A 27718-nucleotide genomic window follows, 5' to 3' on the forward strand; every position below is an offset into this window, starting at 1 on the left:
TCGCGCCCCGCCTCCGCCACCAGGGCTTGGGGGCGGGGCCTTCCTGCTACCTTCGCGGCTCCAACATGGCTCCGCGGCTGTGCAGCATCTCTGTGGCGGCGCGGCGGCTGCTGGGGGGCCCGGGGCCCCGCGCTGGGGACGTTGCAGCTGCAGCTGCGGCGCGGTGAGAGCCCGGCCAGGCAGGGATAGACACGCGCGGGGTGGGGTGCAGACGCGGGGGCCAGGGACTGGGTCGGGGGGGAGGGGCTGAGACTCCTTGCTTGGAATCTGGGGGTTAGAGGCCGGGCAGGATCAAGGCCTAGGGAGGGGTCTCGGCAAAGAATGGGGGAGGTGAGAAAGGGATGGGTAGGGTCTTTGTCCTGGTTGGGAACGGGCTGTGATGGGGACCTGATGAAAGATGGTGAGAAGGGCAGGTACTGGGCCCTGGAGAGCGGGAGAGGGCAGAAGACAGGAGGAGTGGCCCATTCCCAGGCGTAGGTTATGATTTAACACCCACTGGGGGCTTCTGGTAGTCAGCTCCTCCGTCGGGAAGTTCTGTGGGAAAGAGATGATGGCAGGGGAGCAGTGCGGGATCCCCAGGGGCCATGGCTGCACAGACCCTTTGTTCCTCCACCTCGAACTGTACAGGTGGGGAAACGGACCTGAGAGGGAATGGGAGTTGTCCAAGGTCACCCTCCCTGCTGTGCCGTGGCAGCACCAGATCTGGGACCCAGGTCTGCCAATGCGCCATGCACTTTGCACCCAACTGGTGGCCTCCTGGGAGTGGGAGTCTGGCTGGGCCATGTGCTCTCAGTCTGGGCTTTTGTTTGGGCCCTGCTCTGGGCTGAACTAGGGCTTGGCCTCCCTGACTGGCCCTGGGCAGCCCCTCGCTCCTTGGTCCCCACAGCCCTGTACTTCCCCCATCTCTGTATATATCACCCTGCACAGTTATGACTTGGTGCTTGTCTGTCTCTCTCACTAGACCATGATCTCATTTTTCTGTTTCCCCAGCCTCCCACCCTCAGAGGGCTCAGGACTGTGTATGGTCAAGGAATATTTACCAAAGAAGTGAGGCCACCTGTTCCCCCTCCCCCAACCTGTGAAAAGGAAGCAAGCATCCCTCTTGCCCTGCAGCCCAGGAATGAAGCTGCAAAATTCTGATAGCGCCCGCCGTGAGATGTTACAGCACAGAGCAGTGGGGCTTTTGGACAGCTGGGAAAGAGGAGTGGCATAAGCCCCCCACCTAGACTGCCCAATAATTAGGGAGAAAGCTGACACCGTGGGAAGAGCCTAGAATTTGCCTGGCACTAACATCTAACTCAGACTTTGTAGGTGGAGTGACCTCAGGACTCTTTAAGCCTCGGGTTCCTCATCTGTAAAATGGGAGTAATCAGGATGTATCTCATAGGGTTGTTGAGGATTAAAGATGCTGTGGTTGGTCAGGTATGGTGGCTCACGCCTGTAATCCCAGCACTTTGGGAGGCCGAGGCGGGTGGATCACTTGAGGTCAGCAGTTCAAGACCAGCCTGGCAACATGGCAAGATCCTGTCTCTGTAAAAAGTACAAAAATGGCCGGGCGCGGTGGCTCACGCCTGTAATCCCAGCACTTTGGGAGGCCGAGGTGGTGGGTCACGAGGTCAGGAGATCGAGACCATCCTGGCTAACATGGTGAAACCCTGTCTCTACTAAAAATACAAAAAATTAGCCGGGCACGGTGGCAGGCGCCTGTAGTCCCAGCTACTCAGGAGGCTGAGGCAGGAGAATGGCGTGAACCCAGGAGGCGGAGCTTGCAGTGGGCTGAGATTGTGCCACTGCACTCCAGCCTGGGCGACAAGAGCGAGACTCTGTCTCAAAAAAAAAAAAAAAAAAAAGTACAAAAATTTCACCATGTTGGTGAAACCGTGTCTCTACTAAAGATGCAAACAATTAGCTGGGTGTGATGGCTCACACCTGTAATCCCAGCTACTAGGAAGCTGAGGCAGGAGAATCAATTGAACCCGGGAGACAGAGGTTGCAGTGAGCCGAGATCACACTACTGCACTCCAGCCTGGGTGACAGAGCGAGACTCCATCAAAAAAAAAAAAAGATTCTGTGGTTGTGAAGTGTCTAGCACTTGATGAACATGCAGCAAGTGTTGCTCCTTAACCGCAGCCTATGTTTCAAGCAATTTCTGCACGTGACCCACATAATGTTGAGGCTCAAAGGGCTCTGGGAAGATCATTTATGAGTCCTTTGTTTTCCAGATGAAAATATCAAGATTGGGGAAGGGACAGAATGGATTGGTGGTAAAACCATTTGTGTGGCAAACACCCAGAGGCCATAAAAGGAGCACGGGTCTTAGAGTTAGCCTGCTGCCCCTCACTCAGTAACCCCGGATGAGTTGCTGAACCTCCGTCAGCCTCAGTTTCCTTTTCTGTAAAGTGGAGATGTTGGTGTTTTCGGCAGGATTGCTGTGAAGACACCTTAATTAATATTTATCGAGTCCCTCAAGGACTGTCTTGCAGTTACTTATGCCTTAATTCCACATTGGATACCTGAGAACACTCTGTCCTGCTGCCCCTCAGGCTGCCCCATATCTCTCTGGAGTCACTAGTAGGGCCAGCAGCAGCCCTTCTGGCCTGTGAGGTTTGGGGGCAATGAGGCTGCTGGGGTGGGGATGGAGTGTGGGCTTTGAAATCAGATGGACCTGGGCCAGGCACCGTGGCTCACGCCTGTAATCCCAACACTTTGGTAGGCCAAGGTGGGAGGATTGCTTGAACCCAGGAGTTTGAGACCAGCCTGGGCAACATGGCGAGATCCTGTCTCTATAAAAAATACAAAAATTTGGCCAGGCACGGTGGGTCATGCCTGTAATCCCAGCACTTTAGGAGGCTGAGGTGGGTGGATCACCTGAGGCCAGGAGTTCAAGACCAGCCTGGCCAACATGGTGAAACCCCATCTCTACTAAAAACACAAAAATTATAGGCCGGGCGCGGTGGCTCACGCTTGTAATCCCAGCACTTTGGGAGGCCGAGGCAGGCGGATCACGAGGTCAGGAGATCGAGACCACGGTGAAACCCCGTCTCTACTAAAAATACAAAAAAATTAGCCGGGCGTGGTGGCGGGCGCCTGTAGTCCCAGCTACTCGGAGAGGCTGAGGCAGGAGAATGGCGTGAACCCAGGAGGCGGAGCTTGCAGTGAGCCAAGACTGAGCCACTGCACTCCAGCCTGGGCGACAGAGCGAGACTCCGTCTCAAAAAAAAAAAAAAAAAAAAAAAAAAAATTAGCCAGGCCAGGCTTGGTGGCTCCCACCTATAATCCTAGCACTTTGGGAGGCCCAGGCAGGTGGATCACGAGGTCAGGTGTTCAAGGCCAGCCTGGCCAACATGGTGAAACCCCGTCTTTATTAAAAATACAAAAATTAGCTGGGCGTGGTGGTGTGCACCTGTAATCCCGGCTGCTCTGGAGGCTGAGGCAGGAGAATCGCTTAAACCAGGGAGGTGGAGGTTGCAGTGAGCCGAGATTGCACCAGTGCACTCCAGCCTGGGTGACAGAGCAAGACTCTGTCTCAAAAAAAAAAAAAAAAAAAAAAAATTAGACAGGCATGGTGGCGTGTGCCTGTATTCCCAGCTATTCTGGAGGCTGAGGCAGGAGAATCGCCTGAACTGGGGAGCTGGAGGTTGCAGTGAGCCAAGATCGCGCCACTGCACTCTAGCCTGGGCGACAGAGGGAGACTCTGTATCAAAAAAAAAAAAAAAAAAAAAAAAAACACGCCGGATGCGTTGGCTCACACCTGTAATCCCAGCGCTTTGGGAGGCCGAGGCGGGCAGATCACCTGAGGTCAGGATTTCAAGACCAGCCTGGCCAATGTGATGAAACCCTGTCTCTACTAAAAATACAAAAATTAGCCAGGCGTGGTGGCAGATGCCTGTAATCCCAGCTACTTGGGAGACTGAGACAGGAGAATCACTTGAACCCAGGGGCGGAGGTTGCAGTGAGCTGAGATCTCGCCATTGCACTCCAGCCTGGGGAACAAGAGCGAGACTTTGTCTCAAGAAAAAAAAATTAGCCAGGCATGGTGACACATGTCTATAGTCCCAACTACTCCGGAGGCTGAGGCAGAAGAATCCCTTGAACCTGGGAGGTGGAAGTTGCAGTGAGCCAAGATCGTGCCATTGCACTCCAGCCTGGGCAACAGAGTAAGACTCCATCTCAAACAACAACAAAAATTAGCCAGGCATGGTGGTGCGCACCTGTGGTCTCAGCTACTTGGGAGGCTGAAGTAGGAGGATCATTTGAGTCTGGGAGATAGAGGATGCAGTGAGCCATGATTGTGTCACTGCACTCCAGCCCGGATGACAGAGTGAGACCCTGTCTCGAAAAAAGAAGAAAAAAAAAATAGAAGAAAAAAGAAAGATGAAGCTGAGCTAGGATCAAAACCTGGGTTTGTCCAGAGCTTGTGCTCGGAAGCACTAGTTCTGCTGTTGGTGTTAAGGATGGAAAGGACCCCCGATCCCTGAGTGAAGTCACTCTGGGTCAAGGTCTACTTTTTTTTTTTTTTTTTTTGAGACGGAGTCTCACACTGTCACCCAGGCTGGAGTGCAGTGGCGCAATCTCGGCTCACTGCAACCTCTGCCCTCTGAGTTCAAGCGATTCTCTTGCCTCAGCCTCCCAAGTAGCTGGGATTACAGGCGCCTGCCACCGCACCCAGCTAATTTTTTGTATGTTTAGTAAAGACGGGGTTTCACCATCTTGGCCAGGCTGGTCTTGAACTCCTGACCTCGTGATCCACCCGCCTCGGCTTCCCAAAGTGCTGGGATTACAGGCATGAGCCACTGCGCCCGGCCTAAGGTCTACCATTTCTTTCCTTTCATACTTTCCAGCTTTCATCATTTTCATGCAAGAATGTCTTAGCTCCTCCTTCATTCATTTCTCAAACTTGGACTGCATTCTCACCATGTGCCCAGCACTGCTCCAAGCATAGGGGATACAGCAGGGATACAACAGAACAGACAAGGATTCTGCCCCGCTAGGGCTGCCTCCAGTTTAGAGACTGACAATAAACAAAGCACATAATAAGCCAAAAAGTATAGTGGGTTTTTTTTTTGTTTTTAATTTTTAGTAGAGATGAGGTCTTGCTATGTTTCCCAGGCTGGTCTCAAACTTCTGGGTTCGGCCGGGTGTGGTGGATCACGCCTGTAATCCCATCACTTTGGGAGGCCAAGGCAGGCGGATCACTTGAGGTCAGGAGTTCGAGACCAGCCTGACCAACATGGTGAAACTCCGTCTCTACTAAAACATACAAAAATTAGCCGGGTGTGGTAGCACGCACCTGTAGTCCCAGCTACTCGGGAGGCTGAGGCAAGAGAATCGCTTGAACCCAGGAGGTGGAGGTTGCAGTGAGCTGAGATTGAGCCACTGCACTCCAGCCTGGGCAACAGAGTGAAACTCCATCTCAAAAAAATACAAAAAAAAAATAATAATAAGCCAAGTGCGGTGGCTCATGCCTGTAATCCCAGCACTTTGGGAGGCTGGGGCAGGAGGATCACCTGAGGTCAGGAGTTCAAGACCAGCCTGGCTAACATGGTGAAAACCCGTCTCTACTAAAAATAAAAAATTAGCTGGATGTGGTGGCACATGTCTGTAGTCCCAGCTACTTGAGAGGCTGAGGCTGGAGAATTGCTTGAACCTGGGAGGCGGAGGTTGCAGTGAGCCCAGATTACGCCACTGCACTCCAGCCTGGACGACAGACTGAGACTCCATCTCAAACAAAACAAAAAAAAACAACTCCTAGGTTCAAGCAATCCTTCCCTCCTGCGTCAGCTTCCCAAAGTGCTGGGATTACATGCATGAGCCACTGGGCTCATCCTAGTATAGCGTTTTAGAACGTGCTCTGGAACAAGATGGAGAGCAGGATGAGAGGGCTTGGGGAGGTCAAGGGTAGGAGAACATTGTAACTTCACTGAGAAAGTGACATTTGTACTCTTGCAAATGTACCCTTGGAGATGCTGGCTTGGAGTTCAGACCCTCCACTGAGATCTTTGACAAGCTCCTTCTTGGATTTTACCTGTAGAAAACAGCTTTAGGGATGGGCTCCACCACCCTGCTCGTTTGACAGATGGGGAAACTGAGGCCCACAGGCAGGAAGGATTAGACTAGTGGGAAGAGACGGGAGCCCATCAGAGCTCCTGAAGTTTCCAGCGTTCCAGCCCCTAATCTGTCTCTTCAGGGCTGGCTGCTTGACTGATATTTATCTTGTTCAGTGCTGATGTTAATAAATTACTCAGTCTAGTCCTTTCTGGAGCAAAGGTCTTGGTTGATAAATAGTAGGAGCTGCTCTCACTGCCCATCTCCCTCCAGGGGAAGCAGCCCCTCTACATTAAAACCAAAGGTCAGGTCCCTCAGTGCCCAACCTGAGGTAGGGGTTGGCTTTCAAGGAAAGAGCGCTGGGTTGGTTCTTAACTTTGCCTCTGATTTTCTGTGTGGCCTTGGGCAAGTCCCTTAAACTCTCTGGGCTTCTTTCCATTTTATCCTTGCAAGAATGGGAATACTAATAGTACCAATACTATAAGATCATTGCATAGAGTCAGTGAGATCCTGCAACTAAAAAGTACATCACAGATCCCTGGCTTAGAGCCTCCCTTATTCTGGTCCAAAAACTTCACAGACTGCACTACCCATCTAATGATGATTGTCTTTTTTTTTTTTTTTTTGAGACAGAGTTTCGCTCTTGTAGCCCAAGCTGGAGTGCAATGGCACGATCTCGGCTCACTGCAACCTCCGCCTCCCAGGTTCAAGTGATTCTCCTGCCTCAGCCTCCCAAGTAGCTGGGATTACAGGATTGCACCACCATGCCCAGCTAATTTTTGTATTTTTAGTAGAGACGGGATTTCACCATGTTGGCCAGGCTAGCCTCGAACTCCTAACCTCAGGCAATCCACCCACCTCGGCCTCCCAAAGTGCTGGGATTACAGGCGTGAGCCGCTGCGCCAGGCGGATAATTGTCTTTTTGCTAATGAAGCAGATGCATGTACAATGACTGAGACAGTCCATGAATTCAGAAATGCTTAACACACTTTTTAAAAATCTTTATAAAAAATTACAATGAATAAAGAAAAATTTAGCCATCTCCTATTCCTCTTTCCCAGGTAAGCAGTATTAACAGTTTGGGACAAGTAATTTCTTTTTTTTTTCTTTCTTTCTTTTTTTCTTTTTTTTTTTGTGAAGATGGAGTCTCACTCTGTCACCCAGGCTGGCGTGCAGTGGCGTGATCTTGGCTCACTGCAGCCTCTGCCTCCTGGATTCAAGCAGTTCTGCCTCAGTCTCTTGAGTAGCTGGGACTACAGGCACACATCACCACTCCTGGCTAATATTTTGTATCTTTTTTTAGTGGAAATGGGGTTTTGCCATGTTGCCCAGGCTAGTCTTGAACTCCTGAGCTCTGGCAATCCGCCTGCCTCAGCCTCCCAAAATGCTAGTATTACAGGCATGAGCCACCATGCCCAGCCTCTTTTTTTTTTTTTTTTTTTTTTGAGACAGGGTCTGCTCTGTTGCCCAGGCTGGAGTGCAGTGGCCCGATCTCAGCTCGCTGCAACCTCCGCCTCCTGGGTCCAAGTGATCTTCCCACCTCAGCCTCCTGAGTAGCTGGGACTACAGGCGCACTCGACACTCGACCACACCCGGCTAATTTTTTCTTTTTTGAGAAAGAGTTTCACTCTTGTTGCCCAGGTGTAGTGGCCCGATCTCAGCTCACTGCAACCTCTGCCTCCTGGGTTCAAGCAATCTTCCCACCTCAGCCTCCTGAGTAGCTGGGACTTCAGGCACACTCGACCATACCTGGCTAATTTTTTTTTTTTTTTTTTTTTGAGACAGAGTTTCACTCTTGTTGCCCAGGCTGGAGTGCAATGGCCTGATATCAGCTCACTACAACCTCCACCTCCTGGGTTCAATCGATTCTCCTGCCCCAGCCTCCTGAGTAGCTGGGATTACAGGCATGCACCACCACACCTGGCTAATTTTGTATTTTTAGTAGAGACGGGGTTTCTCCATGTTGGTCAGGCTGGTCTTGAACTCCTGACCTCAGGTGATCCACCTGCCTCAGCCTCCCAAAGTGTTGGGATTATAGGCGTGAGCCACCATACCCAGCAGTTTTTTTATTTATTGCAGAGACAGTGCTTCGGACTCCTGAGCTCAAGTGATCCGCCTGCCTCGGCCTCCCAAAGTGCTGGAATTATAGGCGTGAGCCACCATGCCCGGCCCATTTCTCATTTTTATGCTTATACAAACATATCACCACTTTGGCCGGGCGCTGTGGCTCATGCTTGTAATCCTAGCACTTTGGGAGGCCGAGGCAGGTGGATCATGAGGTCGAGAGATCGAGACCATCCTGGCCAACATAGTGAAACCCCATCTCTACTAAAAATACAAAAATTAGCTGGGCGTGGTGGCACACGTCTGTAGTCCCAGCTACTTGGGAGGCTGAGGCAGGGGAATCACTTGAATCCGGGAGGTGGAGGCTGCAGTAAGTGGAGATTGTACCACTTTACTCCAGCCTGGCGACAGAGCGAGACTACATCTCAAAAACAAACAAACGAACAAAACGAAACAAACATATCACCACTTTAAGATTATTTAAAAAAAAAATTTTTTTTTTTTTTTTTTTTGAGACATGGTCTCTGTCATCCAGGCTGGAGTGCAGTGGCCTGATCATAGCTCATTGTAGCCTTGAGTTCCTGGGCTTCATGTGATCCTCCTAAGTCTCTCAAGTGGCTGAGACTACAGGCATGTGTCACCACACCTGGCTAATTATTGTATTATTTTATTTTATTTTTTATTTATTTTATTATTTTTTTTTTTGAGATAGAGTCTCGCTCTGTTGCCCAAGCTGGAGTACAGTGGCAAGATCTTGGCTCACTGCAGCCTCAACCTCCCAGGCTCAAGTGATGCTACCACCTCAGCCTCCCAAGTAGTGGGACTACAGCACATACCGTCATGCCCAGCTAATTTTATTTTTTATAGAGACACGGTCTCACAAGTTTCCCCAGGCTTGTCTCATGGACTCAAGCAATCCTCCTGCCTCAGCCTCCCAAAGTGCTGGGATTACAGGCATAAGCCAGTCATATTTATTATTTTTTTTGTAGAGATGGAGTCTCATTTTGTTGCCCAGGCTGATCTTGAACTCCTGGGCTCAAGCAATCCTCTGACCTCAGCCTCCCAAAGTACTGGGATTACAGGTATTTAGCCATCGTGCCCAGCTGATTTTATCCGTCCCAATGGCTGCTGCATATTTTGGGAAAAAGTGATTGATATTTTATTTGCAAGACATTTGTCCTTTTTTTTTTTTTTTTTTTTTGAGATGGATTCTCACTCTGTTGCCCAGGCGGGAGTGTGATGGTGCGATCTCAGCTCACTGCAACCTCTGCCTCCCGGGTTCAAGCAATTCTCCTGCCTCATGCTCCTCAGTAGCTGGGATTACAGGCGCACACCACCACGCCTGGCTAATTTTTGTATTTTTAGTAGAGACGGGGTTTCGCCATGTTGGTCAGGCTGGTCTCGAGCTCCTGACCTCAGGTGATCCGCCTGCCTTGGCCTCCCAAAGTACTGGGATCGCAGGCGTGAGCCATCGCACCTGGCCTAAGACATTTGTCTAACCACATAAAAGTCTTAAAAAGGGATAGGGCAGCCGGGTATTTGTATTGTAAAAATACAAAAATTACCTGGATGTGGTGGTACGTGCCTGTAATCTCAGCTACTCAGGAGGCTGAGGCAGGAAAATTGCTTGAACCCGGGAGGCCGAGGTTGCAGTGAGCCGAGATCACACCACTGCACTCCAGCCTGGGCAACAAGAGTGAGACTCTGTCTCAAAAAAAAAAAAAAAAAAAAAAAGAAAGAAAAGAAAGGATAGGGCTTCCTGTGACCTCACTTGGAAAAAACAAAAGAGAAAAAAGAAAAAAGGGATAAGGCTTGCTGCTACTCAGGGATCCCTCTTGCCAGGCTCCCTGGCTGGGAATTGTCTCCATCGGGAGACTTCCTTTTCAGGCCTGGCTGCAAGCTGCACCAAGGCTGTGGAGCAAGAAGATTGGTAGTCTCAAAATAAGCACCCCTGCCTCCTGCTGGGACCTTGGGTATGTGTTTGGGATGGGAGTGCAGTTCTGGTCCAGTAGGAGCTGGCAGCAGACCCTCCACTGCCCTTAACCACAGTGCTCATGGACAAAGCACATAATCATATTCATTGATCATTCATTCATTCATTCATTCTCACAGTATCCTATGGAGATGGGCAGAGCAGGTGTTGGCTGGATGAGTGAATGCATCTTGCTTTGCAATGCCTTTTACTCCCACCATCTGCCACTATCTGCCAAACTAGTCCTGGGGACTGACCAGCTCATCTCCTCCTCTGTAGAGAGTCTGCCCAGGTTGCCAGAAGCAGAGTTAAGGCTAGTTCACCTGGGCTCTTCCAGAGACCCCTCCTATAATTGTGTCCCAAGGCCCATTTCTTCTAGTGGACTATGAGCTCCTCAAGGACAAAGCTTATTTGTATTTGGCTTTCCACGTGTGGGGTCAGGGTGGGGGCATGGGCCAAGTGCACCATGAGAGTGCTGGGGAGGACAGTGAGAGCGGTCGTCTTCTTGTTAGAGGAGATGGAACTTGTACAGAAAGCACAGAGTAGCAGAGCCTGGTGTGTTCAGGGAAGAGCACACCTGGAGAGTGAGGTGTACAGGTGAGGGGGCAGGAGGGGAGGCTGACAAGTTAGGTTGGGTTGTCAAGGGCTTTGGGCATGACGCAAGGTGGATTTGGGGTTGATCCTCTTGGCGAGAGGCTGCAGTTATGTGACCCAAGTAGAGGACCTCTTGGAAGGGGGATGAAGTGGAGGCAGGGAGGCTAGAGAGAGAAGTGGGAGGTGGGGCTGCCTCTCCTGGCCTCCTGAGGCTCTGCAAAGCTTCAAGAAGCCAACTGGGCAGCTGGAATATCTGTAGAAAGGAGCTGGCTCCAATAGCATTTCACAGTCTGGAGCTGCCACAGGACTCCGTGGCCCTGTTCCCAGAAATGTGGGTCACTGGTCTAGGGGAACAGGACATCCAAGCAGATGGAATTGCTGGGGCTCCCCCCCACCGACGCACGTCCCCCTCAACTCCTCTGTCCTGCAGTTTCTATTCCAAGGACAATGAAGGCAGCTGGTTCCGCTCCCTCTTTGTTCACAAGGTGGATCCCCGGAAGGATGCCCACTCCACCCTGCTGTCCAAGAAGGAAACCAGCAACCTCTATAAGATCCAGTGTGAGTGGCTGCTGAGCTGACCAATTTCTGCCCTTTCAGGGGCTCTGGGGGCCTGTGAGGCTCCAGGAAGGAGATGGGAGGGTCTGGAATGTCCTCAGCTGTCTTGGGACCCCTGGCCTTGATGGGCTCCCCTCACCCCAAGTTCTTGCCTGTGTACACACCCTACCTCACTTCTTGTTCTTTGTCGTCTCTTGCAGTTCACAACGTAAAGCCCGAATACCTGGACGCCTACAACAGCCTCACGTGAGCATCCTGCATCCATACATCCCAGCCCCTGCTTGGGTGGGGAACACACTTTCACCAAATTCGCAGAACATCCTCCACCCTGTTCTTTTTCGTAGAAATCCAGGAGATGTAGATTTCTTTTATCCCCTCCCCTCCCTTCCCCTCCCCTCTCGTGGCTAATTTTTTTGTATTTAGTAGAGACAGGGTTTCACCATGTTAGTCAGGCTAGTCGCAAACTCCTGACCTCAGGTGATCCACCTGCCTCGGCCTCCCAGTGCTGGGATTACAGGCATGTGTCACCGCGCTTGGCCCCTTTTTTCTTTCTTCTTCTTCTTTTTTTTTTTTTTTAAAGAGATGATCTCCAGGAGGCGGAGGTTCCAGTGAGCCGAGATTGCACCATTGCACTCCAGCCTGGGCAACAAGAGCAAAACTCTGTCTCACACACAAAAAAGAGAGATGGGATCTCACTTTGCTGCCCAGGCTGGTCTCAAACTACTGGGCTCAAGCAATCCTCCTGCCTCAGCCTCCCAGTGTTGGGATTACAGGTGTGAGCCACTGTGCCCAGCCAGAGTCGGAAGTCCTGAGGGCCTCTTGCCTAGCTTCTGCATTTTAGACATGGAGAGTCTGAGGCCCAGCCCCAGGGTCTGCAGTTTGAACTGAGTTTGAACCCTTATCTCAGAGGCCCTGGTGGCTATGTGAACCCTGCCCCTCTCTGCGCCCCTCCCACAGGGAGGCTGTGCTGCCCAAGCTGCACCTGGATGAGGACTACCCGTGCTCACTGGTGGGCAACTGGAACACGTGGTATGGGGAGCAGGACCAGGCAGGTAAGGCGCTCACCTCCCTAGTGCCATTGCCACCGCCCAGCCCAGGCCTCCAGCACCTTTCACACTTGGCCGTTCTCCACTCCCTCTCCACAACAGCACCTGGTGGGGCTCTTACTAAAACCTCATCACCTCACTCCCCTGCTCAAATACCTGTCCTGGCTCCCCTGTCCCTCAAGGTGACCTGTGAAACCTGTGAGTCCTTCCCGGCCCCACCCCCAGCCTCATGGTGCCAAATCCTCCTTACCTCGCTGTGCTGTCCCACCCAGGACTCAGTTCCTCAGATTGACAGTTTCACTCTTTAGTTGCAGACTACTGCTCATGCTCTTTCTTCTGCCTTAAGCATTATTTCTTGTTTGCCTGCTTTACCTGGATCACCGTCTTTTATTCTTTTTTTTCTGAGACCGAGTTTCACTCTTGTTGCCCAGGCTGGACTGCAGTGGTGCAATCTCGGCTCACTGCAACCTCCGCCTCCCCAGTTTAAGCAATTCTCTTGTCTTAGCCTCCTGAGTAGCTGGGATTACAGGCATGTGCCACCACGCCCAGCTAATTTTGTATTTTTAGTAGAGATGGGGTTTCACCATGTTGGTCAGGCCAGTCTTGAACTCCTGACCTCAGGTGATCCACCTGCCTCAGCCTCCCAAAGTGCTAGGATTACAGGCGTGAGCCACCACACCCGGCCTTTTTGTTTTTCTTCTTTTTTTTTTTTTTTTGAGACAGGGTCTCACTCTGTCACCCAGGCTGGCAGGTAGTGGCACAGTCTTGGCTGACTGCAACCTGCACCTCCTGGGTTGAAGAGAGTCTCCTGCCTCAACTTCCCAAGTAGCTGGGATTACTGGCCTGTGCCACCACGCCTGGCTAATTTTGTATTTTTAGTAGAGATGGGGTTTCACATGTTGGTCAGGCTGGTCTCAAACTTCTGACCTCAGGTGATCCACCCGCCTAGGCCTCCCAAAGTGCTGGGATTACAGGCATGAGCCACCACTCCCGGCCTTTTTTTTTTTTTTTTTTTTTTTTTTTTTTTTTTTTTTTGAGACAGGGTCTTGCTCTGTCACACAGGCTGGAGTGCAGTGACATAATCTTGGCTCACTCAAGCCTCAATTTCCCAGGCTCAAGCAATACTCCCACCTCAGCCTCCTGAGTAGCTGGGACTATAGGTGCGCTCCACCATGCTCGGCTAATTTTTGTGTTTTTTGGTAGAGACGGGGTTTCTCCATGTTGCCCAGGCTGGTCTCGAATTCCTGAACTCAAATGATCCTGCCTCCTCGGCCTCCCAAAGTGCTAGGATTGCAGACATGAGCCACCGTGCCTGGCCTTTCATTTTTATTCATTTTAAAATTATCATTTATTTATTTATTTATTTTTGACACCAGGTCTTGTTACCCAGTGGGGAGTGCAGTGGTGTGATCACAGCTCACACAGCCTTAACCTCCTGAGCTCAAGCAATCCTCCTACCTCAGCCTCCTGAGTAGCTGGGACCACAGTGCATGCCACAATGCCCATCTAATTTATTGTAAATTTTTTGTAGAGACGGGATCTCCCTATGTTACCCAGGCTGGTCTCAAACTCCTGGGCTCAAGTGATCCTTCCACCTTGGCCTCCCAAAGTGCTGGGAGTACAGGCATGAGCCACAGTGCCTGGACTATTCACTTTTTTATTTTGGCATAGATGTCACCTCCTCCTGGAAGGCTGCCGAGATTTCCTCCACCTGGGCTGGGTCAGGCACCTTCCCTAGCTCTCCAGACCTAGGTAATCACCTCCTCATGCCCTGATCATGTACCCCTATAGCTGCCTGTTTAGTTGTTTGTCTCCATATATAGGTGAATCCCCAATATGCAGCACATATTTATGGACTAAATAGGGGTTCTTCTTGTCTGAGCTGGTGTCTTACAGTCCCAGGGGCACCCGTAGCATGCCCCATCCCACCCTAATAGACACACCAAAGTTGGCACCAGCTATAAGAACCCACACATGAATTTGGCTGACTCACAGCATCTCAGCCATTCAAAGGGACCTCAAATTCAGACCCACACTGTCCAAAATGATAGCCACTAACCGCATGTAGCTATTTATTTATTTATTTTTTTGAGATGGAGCCTCGCTCTGTACTGTCACCCAGGCTGGGGTACAGTGGTGCAATCTTGGCTCACTGCAACCTCTGCCTCCTGGGTTCAAGTGATTCTCCTGCCTCAGCCTCCTGAGTAGCTGAGGTTACAGGTGTGTGCCACCGCACCCGGCTAATTTTTGTATTTTTAGTAGAGACAGAGTTTCACCATATTGGTCAGGCTGGTCTCGAACTCCTGACCTCATGATCCTCCCACCTCAACCTCCCAAAGTGTTGGGATTACAGGCATCAGCCACTGCGCCTGGCCTATTTATTTATTTTTTTGAGACAGCGTCTCACTCTGGTTGCCCAGGCTGGACTGCAGTGGTGCAATCACGGCTCACTGCACCCTTGACCGCCCGGGCTCAGATGATTCTCTCACCTCAGCCTCCCGAGTAGCTGGAACTACAGGTGTGTGCCACCACAGCCAGCTAATTTTTTGTATTTTTAGTAGAGATTTCGCTATGTTGCCCAGGCTGGTCTTGAACTCCTGGACTCAAGCAATCCATCAGCCTTGGCCTCCTGGACTACTGAGATTACAGGTGTGAGCCACTGCACCCTGGCCTTACATGTAGCTATTGAAATTTATATTGGTTAAAATTACATAAAATTTAAAGTTCAAGCTGTGTGCCAAGGTGCTCACCTGTAGTCCTAGCTACTTTGGAGGCTGAGTTGGGAGGATTGCCTGAGCCCAGGAGTTCGAGGCCATGATTCAATACCATCACACCTATGAATAGCCACTGTACTCCAGCCTGGGCAGCACAGGGGGACCCTGTCTCTAGAAAAGAAAAAATTCAGGACTGAGTATGGTGGCTTATGCTTATAATCCCAGCAGTTTAGGAGGCTGAGGTGGGAGGAACACTTGAGGCCAGGAGTTTGAAACCAGCCTGGGCAATATAGCGAGACTTTGCTTCTATAAAAAAAATACATATTAAAAAAAAAAGAAGAAAAGATTTAAAAAAGGAAAAAGTTCAGTTTTCTTAGTCATACTAGCTACATTTCAAGTGCTCACTCATACACACACAGGGCTCATGCGGAATGTACTTTTGGACAGTACTGGTTTAGACTGTCTGCATAGCACAGCCATAACAGATGGTCCTCTAAACCCTTGAACACTCCCAGCCATGAAGAGCCCACTTGTAAGCCAACCTATTTCATCCTTTGACAGCCCTGATAATCGTGTGTCTTTGAAAATAATCTGTTACCTACAGATAGATAGGTGTACCTCCTTAATCAACTATTTTTTTTTTTTTTTTTTTTTTTTTTTTGAGACGGAGTCTCGCTCTGTCGCCCAGGCTGGAGTGCAGTGGCGCGATCTCGGCTCACTGCAAGCTCCGCCTCCCGGGTTCACGCCATTCTCCTGCCTCAGCCTCTCCGAGTAGCTGGGACTACAGGCGCCCGCCACCACGCCCGGCCAATTTTTTTTGTATTTTTAGTAGAGACGGGGTTTCACCATGTTAGCCAGGATGGTCTCGATCTCCTGACCTCATGATCCACCCGCCTCGGCCTCCCAAAGTGCTGGGATTACAAGCGTGAGCCACCGCGCCCGGCCCTTAATCAACTATTTGGTTTCAGTAACAGACATTAACATATTATTTATGTTTTATTTTTATTATTTCCATTTAGAAACAGGGTCTCGCTATATTTCCCAGGCCGGACTTGAACTTCTGGGCTCAGGCAATCCTCCTGAGTAGCTGGGACTACAGGCGTGTGCCATCGTGCCTGGCGAGACACTGATATGTGGCTAAGGGAATACGAGAAAAGCAAATTGCCTTCAGTTTCAGCCACTACAGCTTTCCCATTTTAAGCTTGACTTGATCAGCTCCAGCAGTATTCCTTGAATTCTCTTAAGCATTTGCTAGTTGTGAAATGAACTTTGAGGGATGGGATCCTGACTTTTTCTTTTTTTAATTTTTTGAGACCATGTCTCACTCTGTTGCCCAGGCTAGAGTGCAGTGGCGTGATCTCAGCTCACTGCAACCTCCGCCTTCCGGATTCAAGCAAGTTCTTATGCCTCAGCCTCCCGAGTAGCTGGGACTACAGGCATGAACCACCATGCCTGGCTAATTTTTGTATTTTTAGTAGAGATGGGGTTTCACCATTTTGGCCAGGCTGGTCTCGAACTTCTGACCACAGTTGATCCACCTGCCTCGGCCTCCCAAAGTGCTGGGATTACAGGCGTGAGCCACTGCCCCTGGCCTTTTTCTTCTTATTTTTTATTTTTCTGTTTGGGACAGGGTCTCGCTCTGTCACCCAGTTTGGAGTGCAGTGGCATGATCATAGCTCACTGCAACCTCAAACTCCTAGGCTCAGGCGATCCTCTCACCTCAACTTCTCGAGTAGCTGGGACCACAGACATGCACCACCATGCCTGGGCTAGTTGTTTTGTTTTTTTGTTTGTTTCGTAGAGATGAGGTCTTGCTATGTTGCCCAGGCTGATCTCAAACTCCTGAGCTCAAGTGCTCCTCTCCTGCCTCAACGACTCCCAGAGTGTTGGGATTACAGGCCTGAGCCACTGCGCCTGGCTTTTAAAGCATACCCTACATTTTTTGTACCTTGAAGTTCAGTCCCTCACATAGAGTCAGCTGAATCATGTTGAGCTGTACCCTGGGAGTAGGGTTCAGGAATCTACATTTTAATAAACTTGTAAGAACCATTGATCCATCTCCTATAGGGAGCACCATAATTGTTAGGCAATTCCTTCTTCTTGGCTGGGCGCTGTGGCTCATGCCTGTATCCCAGCACTTTGGGAGGCTGAGGCGGGTGCATCACCTGAGGTCAGGAGTTCAAGACCAGCCTGGCTAACATGGTGAAACCCTGTCTCTACTAAAAATACAAAAATTGGCTGGGCATGGTGGCACGCGCCTGTAATCCCAGCTACTTGGGAAGCATAGGCAGGACAGTCTCTTAAACCCAGGAGGTGGAGGTTGCAGTGAGCTGAGATTGTGCCACTGCACTCCAGCCTGGGCGACAGAGAAAAATAAAGAAAATTCCTTCCTGTTGCCAATGATGCTGTCCTTGTAACTTTTCTCCGTTAATCCGTTTTTCACAGGTCATTCCTGGTTTTGGTAGATTTCCATCCATACAGTACTTTTGCCATTTCCTTTGGGAAAGAGGCCTTTAAACCATAGGGTCAGGCCATTTTGCAGATGGGAAAATCAAGGCACAGATGGAGTCAAAAAACAGGTGAAGATCAGGCTGGGGATGGGGATGGGAAGTTACAGAGTCTGAGTTTCTAGACTGCTGGCAGCCAGCCGCCCTTAGCTGTAGCTTGCCTGTGTGGTCCCCTGGGGACCTTCCTTGCTGATGGGCCCAGCCATGCTCCCTTTTCTAGGAGCAGAAAAAACTGTTTCCTTTCTTCTCCGCCACAGTTAATTAGGTTTCTTTGTTACTGGGAATTAGATTAGTTTCCTGGGGCGGCCAGCATACCACAAACTGCGTGGCTTAAAATAACAGAAGTTTATCCTGTCACAGTCCTGGAGGCCGGAAGTCACAAATCAAGGTGTTGACAGGGCTGTCCTTCCTCCGAAGCCCTTAGGGGAGAACCCTTCCTTGCCTCTTCCAGTTTCTGGGGATTGCTGGAAACTCTTAGTGTTCCTTGGCTTGTAAACTTGTCATTCTAATCTCTGCCTCCCTCGTCACATGCTGTTCTCTCTGTGTGTCTCTGTCTTCACATAGTGTTCTCCTGTGTCCAGATCTGTCACTTCTGATAAGGATACCAGTCACTGGACTCAGGGCTCACCCAGTATAATTTCATCTTAGGTCGATTATACCTACAGAGACCTATTTCCAAATAAGGTCACATTCTGAGGTTCTGGGTGGCCATAAATTTTGAGGGGACATTGTTCAACTCAGTGCAGATAATATGATTTTTATTTATTTTTATTTTTATTTATTTATTTTTTGAGACGGAGTCTTGCTCTTTTGCCCAGGCTGGAGTGCAGTGGTGCGATCTCGGCTCACCACAACCTTTGCATGCCAGGTTTAAGCGATTCTCTTGCCTCAGCCTCCTGAGTAGCTAGGATTACAGATGTGCATCACCACGCCCAGCTAATTTTTGTTTTAGTAGAGACAGGGTTTCGCCATGTTGGTGAGGCTGGTCTCAAATTTCCGACCTCAGGTGATCCACCCGGCTCGGCCTCCCAAAGTTGATTATTCATTTATTTATTTATTTGAGACGGGATCTCACTCTGCCACCCAGGCTGGAGTACACTGGCACAATCTTGACTCACTGCAACCTCTACCTCCTGGGTTCAAGCGATTCTCCTGCCTCAGCCTCCAGAGTAGCTGGGATTATAGGCATGTGCCACCATACCCAGCTAATTTTTTTCTTTTTTTTTGAGACGGAGTCTCGCTCTGTCGTCCAGGCTGGAGTGCAGTGGCACAATCTCAGCTCACTGCAAGCTCTGCCTCCTGGGTTCATGCCATTCTCCTGCCTCAGCCTCCCGAGTAGCTGGGACTATAGATGCCCGCCACCACGCCTGGCTAATTTTTTATATTTTTAGTAGAGACGGGGTTTCACTGTGTTAGCCAGGATGGTCTCGATCTCCTGACCTCGTGATCCGCCTTCCTCAGCCTCCCAAAGTGCTGGGATTACAGGCATGAGCCACCGTGACCGGCCCAGGATTTTTATAAATTCTAACAGTACAAAGAGTTTTCCATGCAAAGTAAGCTTCCCTCCTGCCCGAGGCCCGACGGGCCTCCATTCTGTGTCCCAGGGGCATCTACTGTCAATCTCTTTTTTTTTTTTGAGACGGAGTTTCACTCTTGTTGCCCAGGTTGGAGTGCAATGGCACGATTTTGGCTCACCGCCACCTCCGCCTCCCAGGTTCAAGTGATTCTCCTTCCTCAGCCTCCCAAGTAGCTGGGATTACAGGCATGCGCCACCACACCCGGCTAATTTTGTATTTTTAGTAGAGACTGGGTTTTTCCGTGTTGGTCAGACTGGTCTTGAACTCCCGACCTCAGGTGATCCACCCGCCTCAGCCTCCCAAAATGCTGGGATTACAAGCATGAGCCACTGCGCCCGGTCTACTGTCAATCTCTTAAGTCGCCATTAAGAGGTGATGCATAAATTAGCATCTCTGGATGTCCTTGCCACCTCAACACATGAGGTAGCATACCACACATGCTCTGCTGTTCCTTGGTTCCTTTTTTCAATTCACTGTCTTGGAATGTTCCATATCAGCCCATCGGTTCTCCCCTGTCCTTTTGTCCAGCTGCCCCTCCAGGGCCTGGTGGTCTTCCTTATGCATGCCACTGCTTCCAGGATACAGGACACATCTGATCTTCTTGTTGCTATTTAAGGAAGATGGGGTGGGAGCATTATTCCCATTTTCAAGATGAGAACATTGAGGCCTAGAGCAGTCCAAGGCTGCTGGGCAGAGCTGGAGCTCAAATCCAGGTCTCCTAGACTTGTGTCTGGGGTCATCCCCTCCCCAGCATGGTCTTCCACCAAGGCAGAGGGAACTCAAGAGAGTCTTGCTGCTACAGGGAACCAGGCCACCCGCCTCCCCTGTCCCCACCACATATACACTTAGCCAACTTTGGGGAGGTCATCTGCTGGGGGTCCCAGCAGCCCTCTGATCTATATCTCTCACCCCCAACAGTGCACCTGTGGCGATTCTCAGGTGGCTACCCAGCCCTCATGGACTGCATGAACAAGCTCAAAAACAATAAGGTATGTTAGTGTCCACTCAGCACACCTCTCTGGATGTGGGATGCAGCCCAGCCCTGTGCTGGGGACTCCTCTGCTACCCCATGAGGCACACTGTCAGGATGGAGCGCACTTCCTGGTAGCCATGCCTTTACCGCCATGCCCACAGGAGTACCTGGAGTTCCGAAGGGAGCGGAGCCAGATGCTGCTGTCCAGGAGAAACCAGTTGCTCCTCGAGTTCAGCTTCTGGAATGAGCCACAGCCCAGAATAGGTCCCAACATCTATGAGCTGAGGACATACAAGCTCAAGGTGCCTCCCTCCGACGGACCCCCTTCCTGCCCCCCAATTTCCCTGCTGCAATGCTGCTTTGCAGCTGCCCCAACACCTAGACTGGGGCTTCTGGCTTCTCCCTCCCTATGGGCTCAGAGCAGAGTTGTGTACACGTGTGCAAACATGCATACCAGGTGTGTGTCAGGGCCTGCGAATGAGGCCAAATGGCTGCTGGAGCTTGGGAGGTGGGGAGACAGGGCAGTTTCCCTTCCTTGCCCGGCTGTGATGCTATGAATCTAAGGTGGGGGCTCATTCCTATCATCCCTTTGATTCTCTTTCAGCCAGGAACCATGATCGAGTGGGGGAACAACTGGTAAGTGGCAGCACCAGGACTGGGATTGGGGGGGCATGCCCTGCTCACCTGCCCCACCAACGCCCCTGGTGGGCCACCTTTTCCAGGGCCATATCACAGGGAACTCAGTACCCTCTGCCCCTCATGGATCTGGGAGAAGGATCCAACCAGGAGGTGAGGATCTCCTAGAAGGTTGTGACCCCTCCGTTGGTAGAACACCCTGCCATCAGTCCTTTCTCTCAGCATCCCGGAGAACCGTGGGTTCCACCTAGGCCCCTCCTGTGAGGTGTGGCCAAGGAATCAGCCTCAGTACCCTCTGCACCAGCCCTGACTTCTGCCCCATATTATTCTGCCTTCTCCAGGGCTCGGGCCATCAAGTACCGGCAGGAGAACCAGGAGGCAGTGGGCGGCTTCTTCTCACAAATAGGAGAGCTCTACGTGGTGCACCATCTCTGGGGTAGGTTGAGGACCTTCCAGGAGCCTTTTGTTAGTTGTCTTTCTCTGTCATCACTCTCTGTAGCCAATGGGGTTGTATTAGTGTCCTCATAGAACTTAATGTTCTAGCAGGAGACACTATCTTAGATGTAAAGTCATAAAAAGATCAATTTCAGATTATTACAAATAATATTTATAGAAAATAGGCAAGGAATCCGGGCGCGGTGGCTCAAGCGTGTAATCACAACACTTTCGGAGGCCGAGGTGGGCGGATCACAAGGTCAAGATATTGAGACCATCCTGGCCAATATGGTGAACCCCCACCTCTACTAAAAATAGAAAAATTAGCTGGGTGTGGTGGCGCATGCCTGTAGTCCCAGATATTCAGGAGGCTGAGGCAGGAGAATCACTTGAACCCGGGAGGTGGAAGTTGCAGTGAGCCAAGATCACGCCACTGCACTCCAGCCTGGCAACAGAGCGAGACTCCCATCTCAAAAAAAAAAAAAAAAAGAAAAAAGAAAAAAAAGGCAGGGAGAGATGATGGTGAAAAACACAGGAGATCTACATTGGTCTAGGTAGACAAATAATTCCTCTCTGAGGGAGTAAAATGTAAGCTGAGGGGTAAAATGTAAGCTGAGAGCTAAAGGATGAGAAGGAGCCAGCTGTGAATTGCTAGGCAAAAGCATTCCAAGTAGACAGAGCAGCACGTGCAAAGGCCCTGTGGTGGGGAAAGGCCTTCAGGGTTTTGAGGTGTGGCAAGGAGGCCAGTGTGGAGTGAGTAGGGAAGAATGTGGGGAGATGGAACCAGGAGAGGGGGAATGAGTTGGAATTTATTGTAAATGCAATGAGAGACTATTTGTTTCAAACAGCAGTGACATGACCTGATTTTTGTTCTAGTATGATTTCTCTGGCTGCTGTCTGCTTTGTTAAGAGTGCTTGGTAGGGGAGCAAGAGAGAAAGCAGGGCTTCAGAAGGCCATTACTCTAGTTCAGGCAGGAGGGGATGGGGCAGTGGGATGCTGAGATTTGTTAGTCTAGAGGTGGAACCAACAGGACTTGTGGATGAATTGTCTGTGTGGGGCAAGAGAAGGAGAAGGGCATTCCAGAAGAGCTCCCAGGCTCATGCTTGGGTCGTTACTGAGTCTGGGAGGTCTAGGGAAGGAGCAAGTCAGTGGGGTCAGGAGCGTAATCTTGGCCCTTGGAATTGTTACTTTTTTTTTGAGACAGAGTCTCGCTCTGTCACCTAGGCTGGAGTGCAGTGGTGTGATCTCAGCTCACTGCAACCTCTGCCTCCCGAGTTCAAGTGATTCTCATGCCTCATGCTCCTGAGTAGCTGGGATTACAGGCGTGCAGTACCATGCCCAACTAAGTTTTGTATTTTTAGTACAGACAGAGTTTCGCTATGTTGGCCAGACTGGCCTCGAACTCCTGGCCTCAAGCAGTCCACCAGCCTCGGCCTCCCAAAGTGCTGGGATTATAGGCATGAGCCACCGCACCTAGCCGGAAGTGTTACATTAAAAATGCTGACACACCAAAGCAGAGATGTCAAGTAGGCAGTAGATGGATATAGGAGTCTGGAGCCCTTGGGAGTGTTTGCAACCAGAAATATAAATGTAGGCAATATTAACATATGTACTGATTGGATGGATTATTAAAGCAGACAGTGTTTGCTAACAGTCCGAGGGAGGCATCTAGGGAGGAGGAGACAGCAGTGCAGGATTTGGGGGACAGTGGGAAGAGGGCCCTGTGCTGGGTAAGGGGTCTGATCCTCCGTGCCTGAGGAATGAGCCTGTGCCTTTCTCACAGCCTATAAAGACCTGCAGTCTCGGGAGGAGACTCGAAACGCTGCCTGGAGGAAGAGAGGCTGGGATGAAAATGTCTACTATACAGGTGAGTGAAGCCTTTGGAGGTCTGCTGAGAACCTGTCTGAGGATGGAATCCTCTCTGCAAGGAGATCTAGTCTTTCTTGATTACCTCCAGTGATGGGGAACTCACTTTTAAGACAATGAGTTAGTGGGTTTCTATCCCAGTGGCACACTCCATAGGATACCAGCAGGCCTAGGTGAGTACTCTAGGGGATGATAACATAGCCAGGGCCACGCCTCTGCCTAGGAGATGTGGATTAGCGAACACCCATTGTGACCTTGGGCACGGTTCTTTACCTCGCTGAGGTTGTTTCCTCGTCTGTAAGATAGTGATGGTGATAGTGCTTCTGTCAGAGGGCTGTAATGGAAGATTCTACAAACTATTTTATTATTTTATATTTTATTTTATTTTATTTATTTTTGAGACAGAGTCTCACTCTGTCACCCAGGCTGGAGTGCAGTGGCATGATCTTGGCTCACTGTAACCTCCACCTCCCAGGTTCAAGCCATTCTCCTGCCTCGGGATTACAGGCGTGTGCCACCATGTCCAGCTAATTTTGTATTTTTAGTAGAGATGGGGTTTTATCATGTTGGCCAAGCTGGTCTCAAACTCCTGACCTCAGGTGATCCGCCTGCCTCGGCCTCCCAAAGTGCTGTGATTACAGGCATGAGCCACCACATCCGGCCCACAAACTTATTTATGAAAAGTGCTTTCTCCAGTGTCTGTCACAAAGGAAGCATACAGGAAATGTTTTTGAATAAGGTTTTTTGTTTTTGTAGAGATGCAGTCTTACTATGTCACCCAGGCTGGTCTCAAACTCCTGGGCTCAAGCAGTCCTCCCACCTCAGCCTTCCAAAGTGCTGGGATTATAGGCATGAGCTACTGTGCCCAGCCTTGAACAAGTTTTATGCTCAAGGTGTTTGCCACTTTGCTAGGAACTCTGAAACCACCTAGAGTCAGTGGGTATTAATTAAGCCCTCACTGTGTGCCAGGAACTGTGGTAGGTAGGTGGTTGAGGGGCACATAAATGAACAAGAGCCTGTCCTTGCCATTGAGAAGCTTACAGTGATCACTTACCAAGTGGTATGAGGGAGAATGTGTCTGCTGAAGGAGTTAGCAGGAGCCTTGCTATTCAGTGTGGTCCCAGCTGGGTATGGTGGCTCACAACTGAAATCCTAGTACTTTGGGAGGCCAAGGCAAGAGGATCACTTGAGGTCAGTAGTTTAAGACCAGCCTGGGCAACATAGGGAGACCCCATCTCTATAAAACATTTTTTAAAAATTAGCAGGACGTGCTGTTTCCCACCTGTAGTCCCAGCTACTTGGAAGGCTGAGGTGGGAGGATCACCTGATCTCAGGAGTTTGAGGCTGCAGGGAGCCATGACTGTGCCATTGCACTCCAGCCTGGGCAACAGTGAGACCCTATCTCAAAAATGAAAAATAAAAATAATAAAAAAGAGGACAAGCACAGTGGCTTACACCTGTAATCCCAGCACTATGTGAGGTTGAGGTGTGTGGATCAATTGAGGCCAGGAGTTGGAGACCAGTCTGGGCAACATGGTGAAACCTCGTCTCTACTAAAAATACAAAAATTAGCCAGGCGTGGTAACTCAAGCCTGTAATCCCAGCTACTCGGGAGGCCGAGGCACAAGAATCACTTGAACCCAGGAGGCGGAGGTTGCATTGAGCCGAGAACCTGCCACTGCACTCCAGCCTGGAAGACAGAGTGAGACCCTGTCTCAAAAAAAAACAAAAAACAAAACAAAACAAAAAACCAAAATCAAGTGTGGTCCCAACTGACAGTACTGGCATCCCCTGGGAGCTTGTTAAGAATGACAAATCTCGGCTGGGTGCAGTGGCTCACGCCTGTCATCCCAGCACTTTGGGAGGCTGAGGCGGGCAGATCACCTGAGGTCGGGAGTTCGAGACCAGCCTGACCAACATGGAGAAACCCTGTCTCTACTAAAAATACAAAATTAGCTGGGTATGGTGGCACATGCCTGTAATCCCAGCTACTTGGGAGGCTGAGGCAGGAGAATCTCTTGAACCCGGAAGGGGGAGGTTTCAGTGAGCCGAGATAGTGCCATTGCACTCCAGCCTGGGCAACAAGAGTGAAATTCCATCTCAAACAAACAAAGAAACAAACAAGAATAACAAATCGCAGGCTTCCTGCAACCTACCAAATCAGAATCTGCACATTAACAAGAACTGCCAAGTGATTTGTAGGCACATTAAAGTTTGAAAAGCTCTGAGCTGGAGGAAAGAGTCTAACCTCCTGGATGACCTTGAGCTGACCTTCTCTAGGCTGCACCCTCTCCATCTGTAAAACGAGGCAGTTGGTCTAAATCAGTGTTTTTCTTCCTTTTTTTTTTTTTTTTGAGATGGGGTTTCACTCTTGTTGCCCAGGCTGGAGTGCAATGGCCCGATCTCGGCTCATGGCAACCTCTGACTCCCGGGTTCAAACGATTCTCCTGCCTCAGCCTCCCGAGTAGCTGGGATTACAGGCATGTGCCACTATGCCTGGCTAATTTTGTATTTTTAGTAGAGAGAGGGTTTCTCCATGTTGGTCAGGCTGGTCTCGAACTCCTGACCTCAGGTGATCCGCCTGTCTTGGCCTCCCTAAGTGCTGGGATTACAGGCACAAGCCACCATGCCTAGCCAACAGATAACTATTAAAATGTAAGAAAATGTTATTCTCATCACCACCAAAGTCCTGTCTTATCCCATAATTTGAGGGATCTGGTGCTCTTCATGGGCCCTTCCACGAGGGCAATGGGACATTCCTGTTGCAGCATCTGGGGCCTCCTCCTGCCCACTCAAAGGCCAGCATGTGTGGGTGGGGCCAGGGGAGGCTGTTGGCTTGCTTGAGTCCCCTGTGTGACCTCTGCCTTTCTCTCTCCGCAGTCCCCCTGGTGCGACACATGGAGTCTAGGATCATGATCCCCTTGAAGATCTCGCCTCTGCAGTGATGCTGCCTACACCTCCATCTCCTTCCCCTTCTCCCTCAGGCAACCCCGACAGACAGTGGCACTCCTGGTCCTGCTCTTGGTTTTGTCTTGGCTCCGGGAGGACTCTGAGGGGCAGTGCTCAGTTCAGACAAGGGGGAACTGAAGGCTGACAAGTTCTGAGGATTACAGCTCTGCCCAGGCCCTGTCCACTTTCCCTGCCTGCCTCCTTCCCCCTGCTAGAAGTAGTTTCTAATTTCCCTGAATGAACGATAGTGATCTTTTAGGCCTTCTTATATCTTCTAAAATCCCTCATCTCAAGGCCACCAGTCCCCAGTTATCACCCTTGGAAGTCCTCTGTTTAGCTTAGTTGCACAAAAGGTAGTATGTCCAGTGGCTAGAGGTGGGGTGGGAAGAGAGGAGGCCAGGCCAGGCCCTCAGGAATTCCCTGGTCTCCACTGGGCCACCCACTTGCTGGACAGTCTGAGCCAAGTCCCTCCTGCTGGAGAAAAGCCTGGAACTGCCAAACAAAAACAAAAACAAACAAACCTCGTCACCACGGTCAGGAGGAGGTCCAGACATTCTGCCCAGAGGGGCTGGGGAAAGGGATGGGAGCCAGGAAGGATTTAGGGGCAGGAGACAGACACATGACAGGAACTCAGAAGGTAGAACTTAGAATTCAGAACTTGGGTTTCAACTGTAGAATTTGGAATCTGGAATACAGAATTGGGAAGAACAGAGATGACAAAAGACCACTTGAAGAGAGGTTCCTAATGCTAGACAGATGGAGAGTGGCTTGGCTGTTTCCCCCTGCATATTGGGGTTGAAAACTTAAATGTGTAGTTCCAGTCCTTCTATGCAGAGTCTCTCCTGCCCTCCCTCCTTCCTGCAGGCAAATATACGAGCTAGGGCCTGTTCCCTCACCCTGTATTCTGTCTCCCCTAATTGACATTCTATCAGCCCAACCCTCATTCTGCAGGGCCACCTGGTGTGTGGAGGGGGGGGGTCAGTGACTCTGGGGGTCTCCTCAGTGACCCCCATACCTCATCATGAGCCCTTGGGTAGCTTGATTCTGCCTCCCATCCAGGAAAACTTACGCTGGAGTTGCTGATAGAACCAATTAAATATTTACTATAAATCACAGTGTCTTTTCTTCCTCTGCAAGGAACTTTAGCAGGTGCCTGAGGCAGGGCACAGTAGAGCTGGTGGGCTTAGTCCCACATGGCAGATCTACCCTCCTGGAGGATACCGTGTTCTTGAGCTGTTCTCAACAGTCAGTATTGGCTGGGTGTGGTGGTTCACGCCTATAATCCCAGTACTTTGGAAGGTGGGCAGATCACTTGAGTGAGGTCAGGAGTTCAAGACCAGCCTGGGCAACATGGTGAAACCCTGTCTCTACTAAAAATACAAAAATTAGCTGGGCATGGTGGTGCATGCCTGTAATCCCACCTACTTGGGAGGCTGAGGCAGGAGAATCGTTTAAACCCTGGAGTCGGAGTTTGCAGCGAGCGGGGATTGCGCCACTGCACTTCAGCCTGGGTGACAGAGCAAAACTCTGTCTCAAAAATAAATAAATAAATAAAAATAAAAAAGAGCCAGTATTTTCCTCCTTGCTCCTGGGAAGGAGAAGGAACTGGCCCCGTACAACCAGGGATTCAGGACACGTGTTACTAGCTCCAGATAAATAGGATTTACACGAAAAAATCCTAGGCCCTGTTTGTACAGTTCATGCCAGGGGTAGGAAATACCTGAAGCTTTCAAATACTGCATTAGAAGCTTTCAAATACTGCGTTAGAGTTGTGACTCTGTCCT

At 50.3% G+C, this 27718-nt stretch overlaps 1 protein-coding gene across 1 annotated transcript; it reads left to right on the top strand.

The window, feature by feature from the left end:
- On the top strand, positions 1 to 27044 carry NIPSNAP1 (nipsnap homolog 1). The gene is made up of 10 exons (XM_055253516.2): positions 1 to 163; positions 11106 to 11233; positions 11431 to 11476; positions 12188 to 12282; positions 19993 to 20063; positions 20209 to 20349; positions 20652 to 20683; positions 21025 to 21119; positions 22903 to 22986; positions 25866 to 27044. The coding sequence occupies exons 1-10, from the start codon at positions 66 to 68 to the stop codon at positions 25928 to 25930; spliced, it is 855 nt and encodes a 284-aa protein (XP_055109491.1). The 5' UTR covers positions 1 to 65; the 3' UTR covers positions 25931 to 27044.
- Positions 27045 to 27718: the final 674 nt, after the last annotated feature.

Source organism: Symphalangus syndactylus, chromosome 18 (genome assembly GCF_028878055.3).
Source record: "Symphalangus syndactylus isolate Jambi chromosome 18, NHGRI_mSymSyn1-v2.1_pri, whole genome shotgun sequence".
NCBI classification, from domain to species: Eukaryota; Metazoa; Chordata; class Mammalia; order Primates; family Hylobatidae; genus Symphalangus; species Symphalangus syndactylus.

What these genes read in the sequence shown, in the direction of transcription:
- NIPSNAP1 (XM_055253516.2), top strand. Translation starts at nt 66, where the DNA reads ATGGCTCCGCGGCTGTGCAGCATCTCTGTGGCGGCGCGGCGGCTGCTG. An exon ending in GACGCCTACAACAGCCTCAC is followed by an intron (nt 11,477 to 12,187) that starts GTGAGCATCCTG and finishes CCCCTCCCACAG; the next exon opens with GGAGGCTGTGCTGCCCAAGC. An exon ending in TGAGGACATACAAGCTCAAG is followed by an intron (nt 20,350 to 20,651) that starts GTGCCTCCCTCC and finishes ATTCTCTTTCAG; the next exon opens with CCAGGAACCATGATCGAGTG.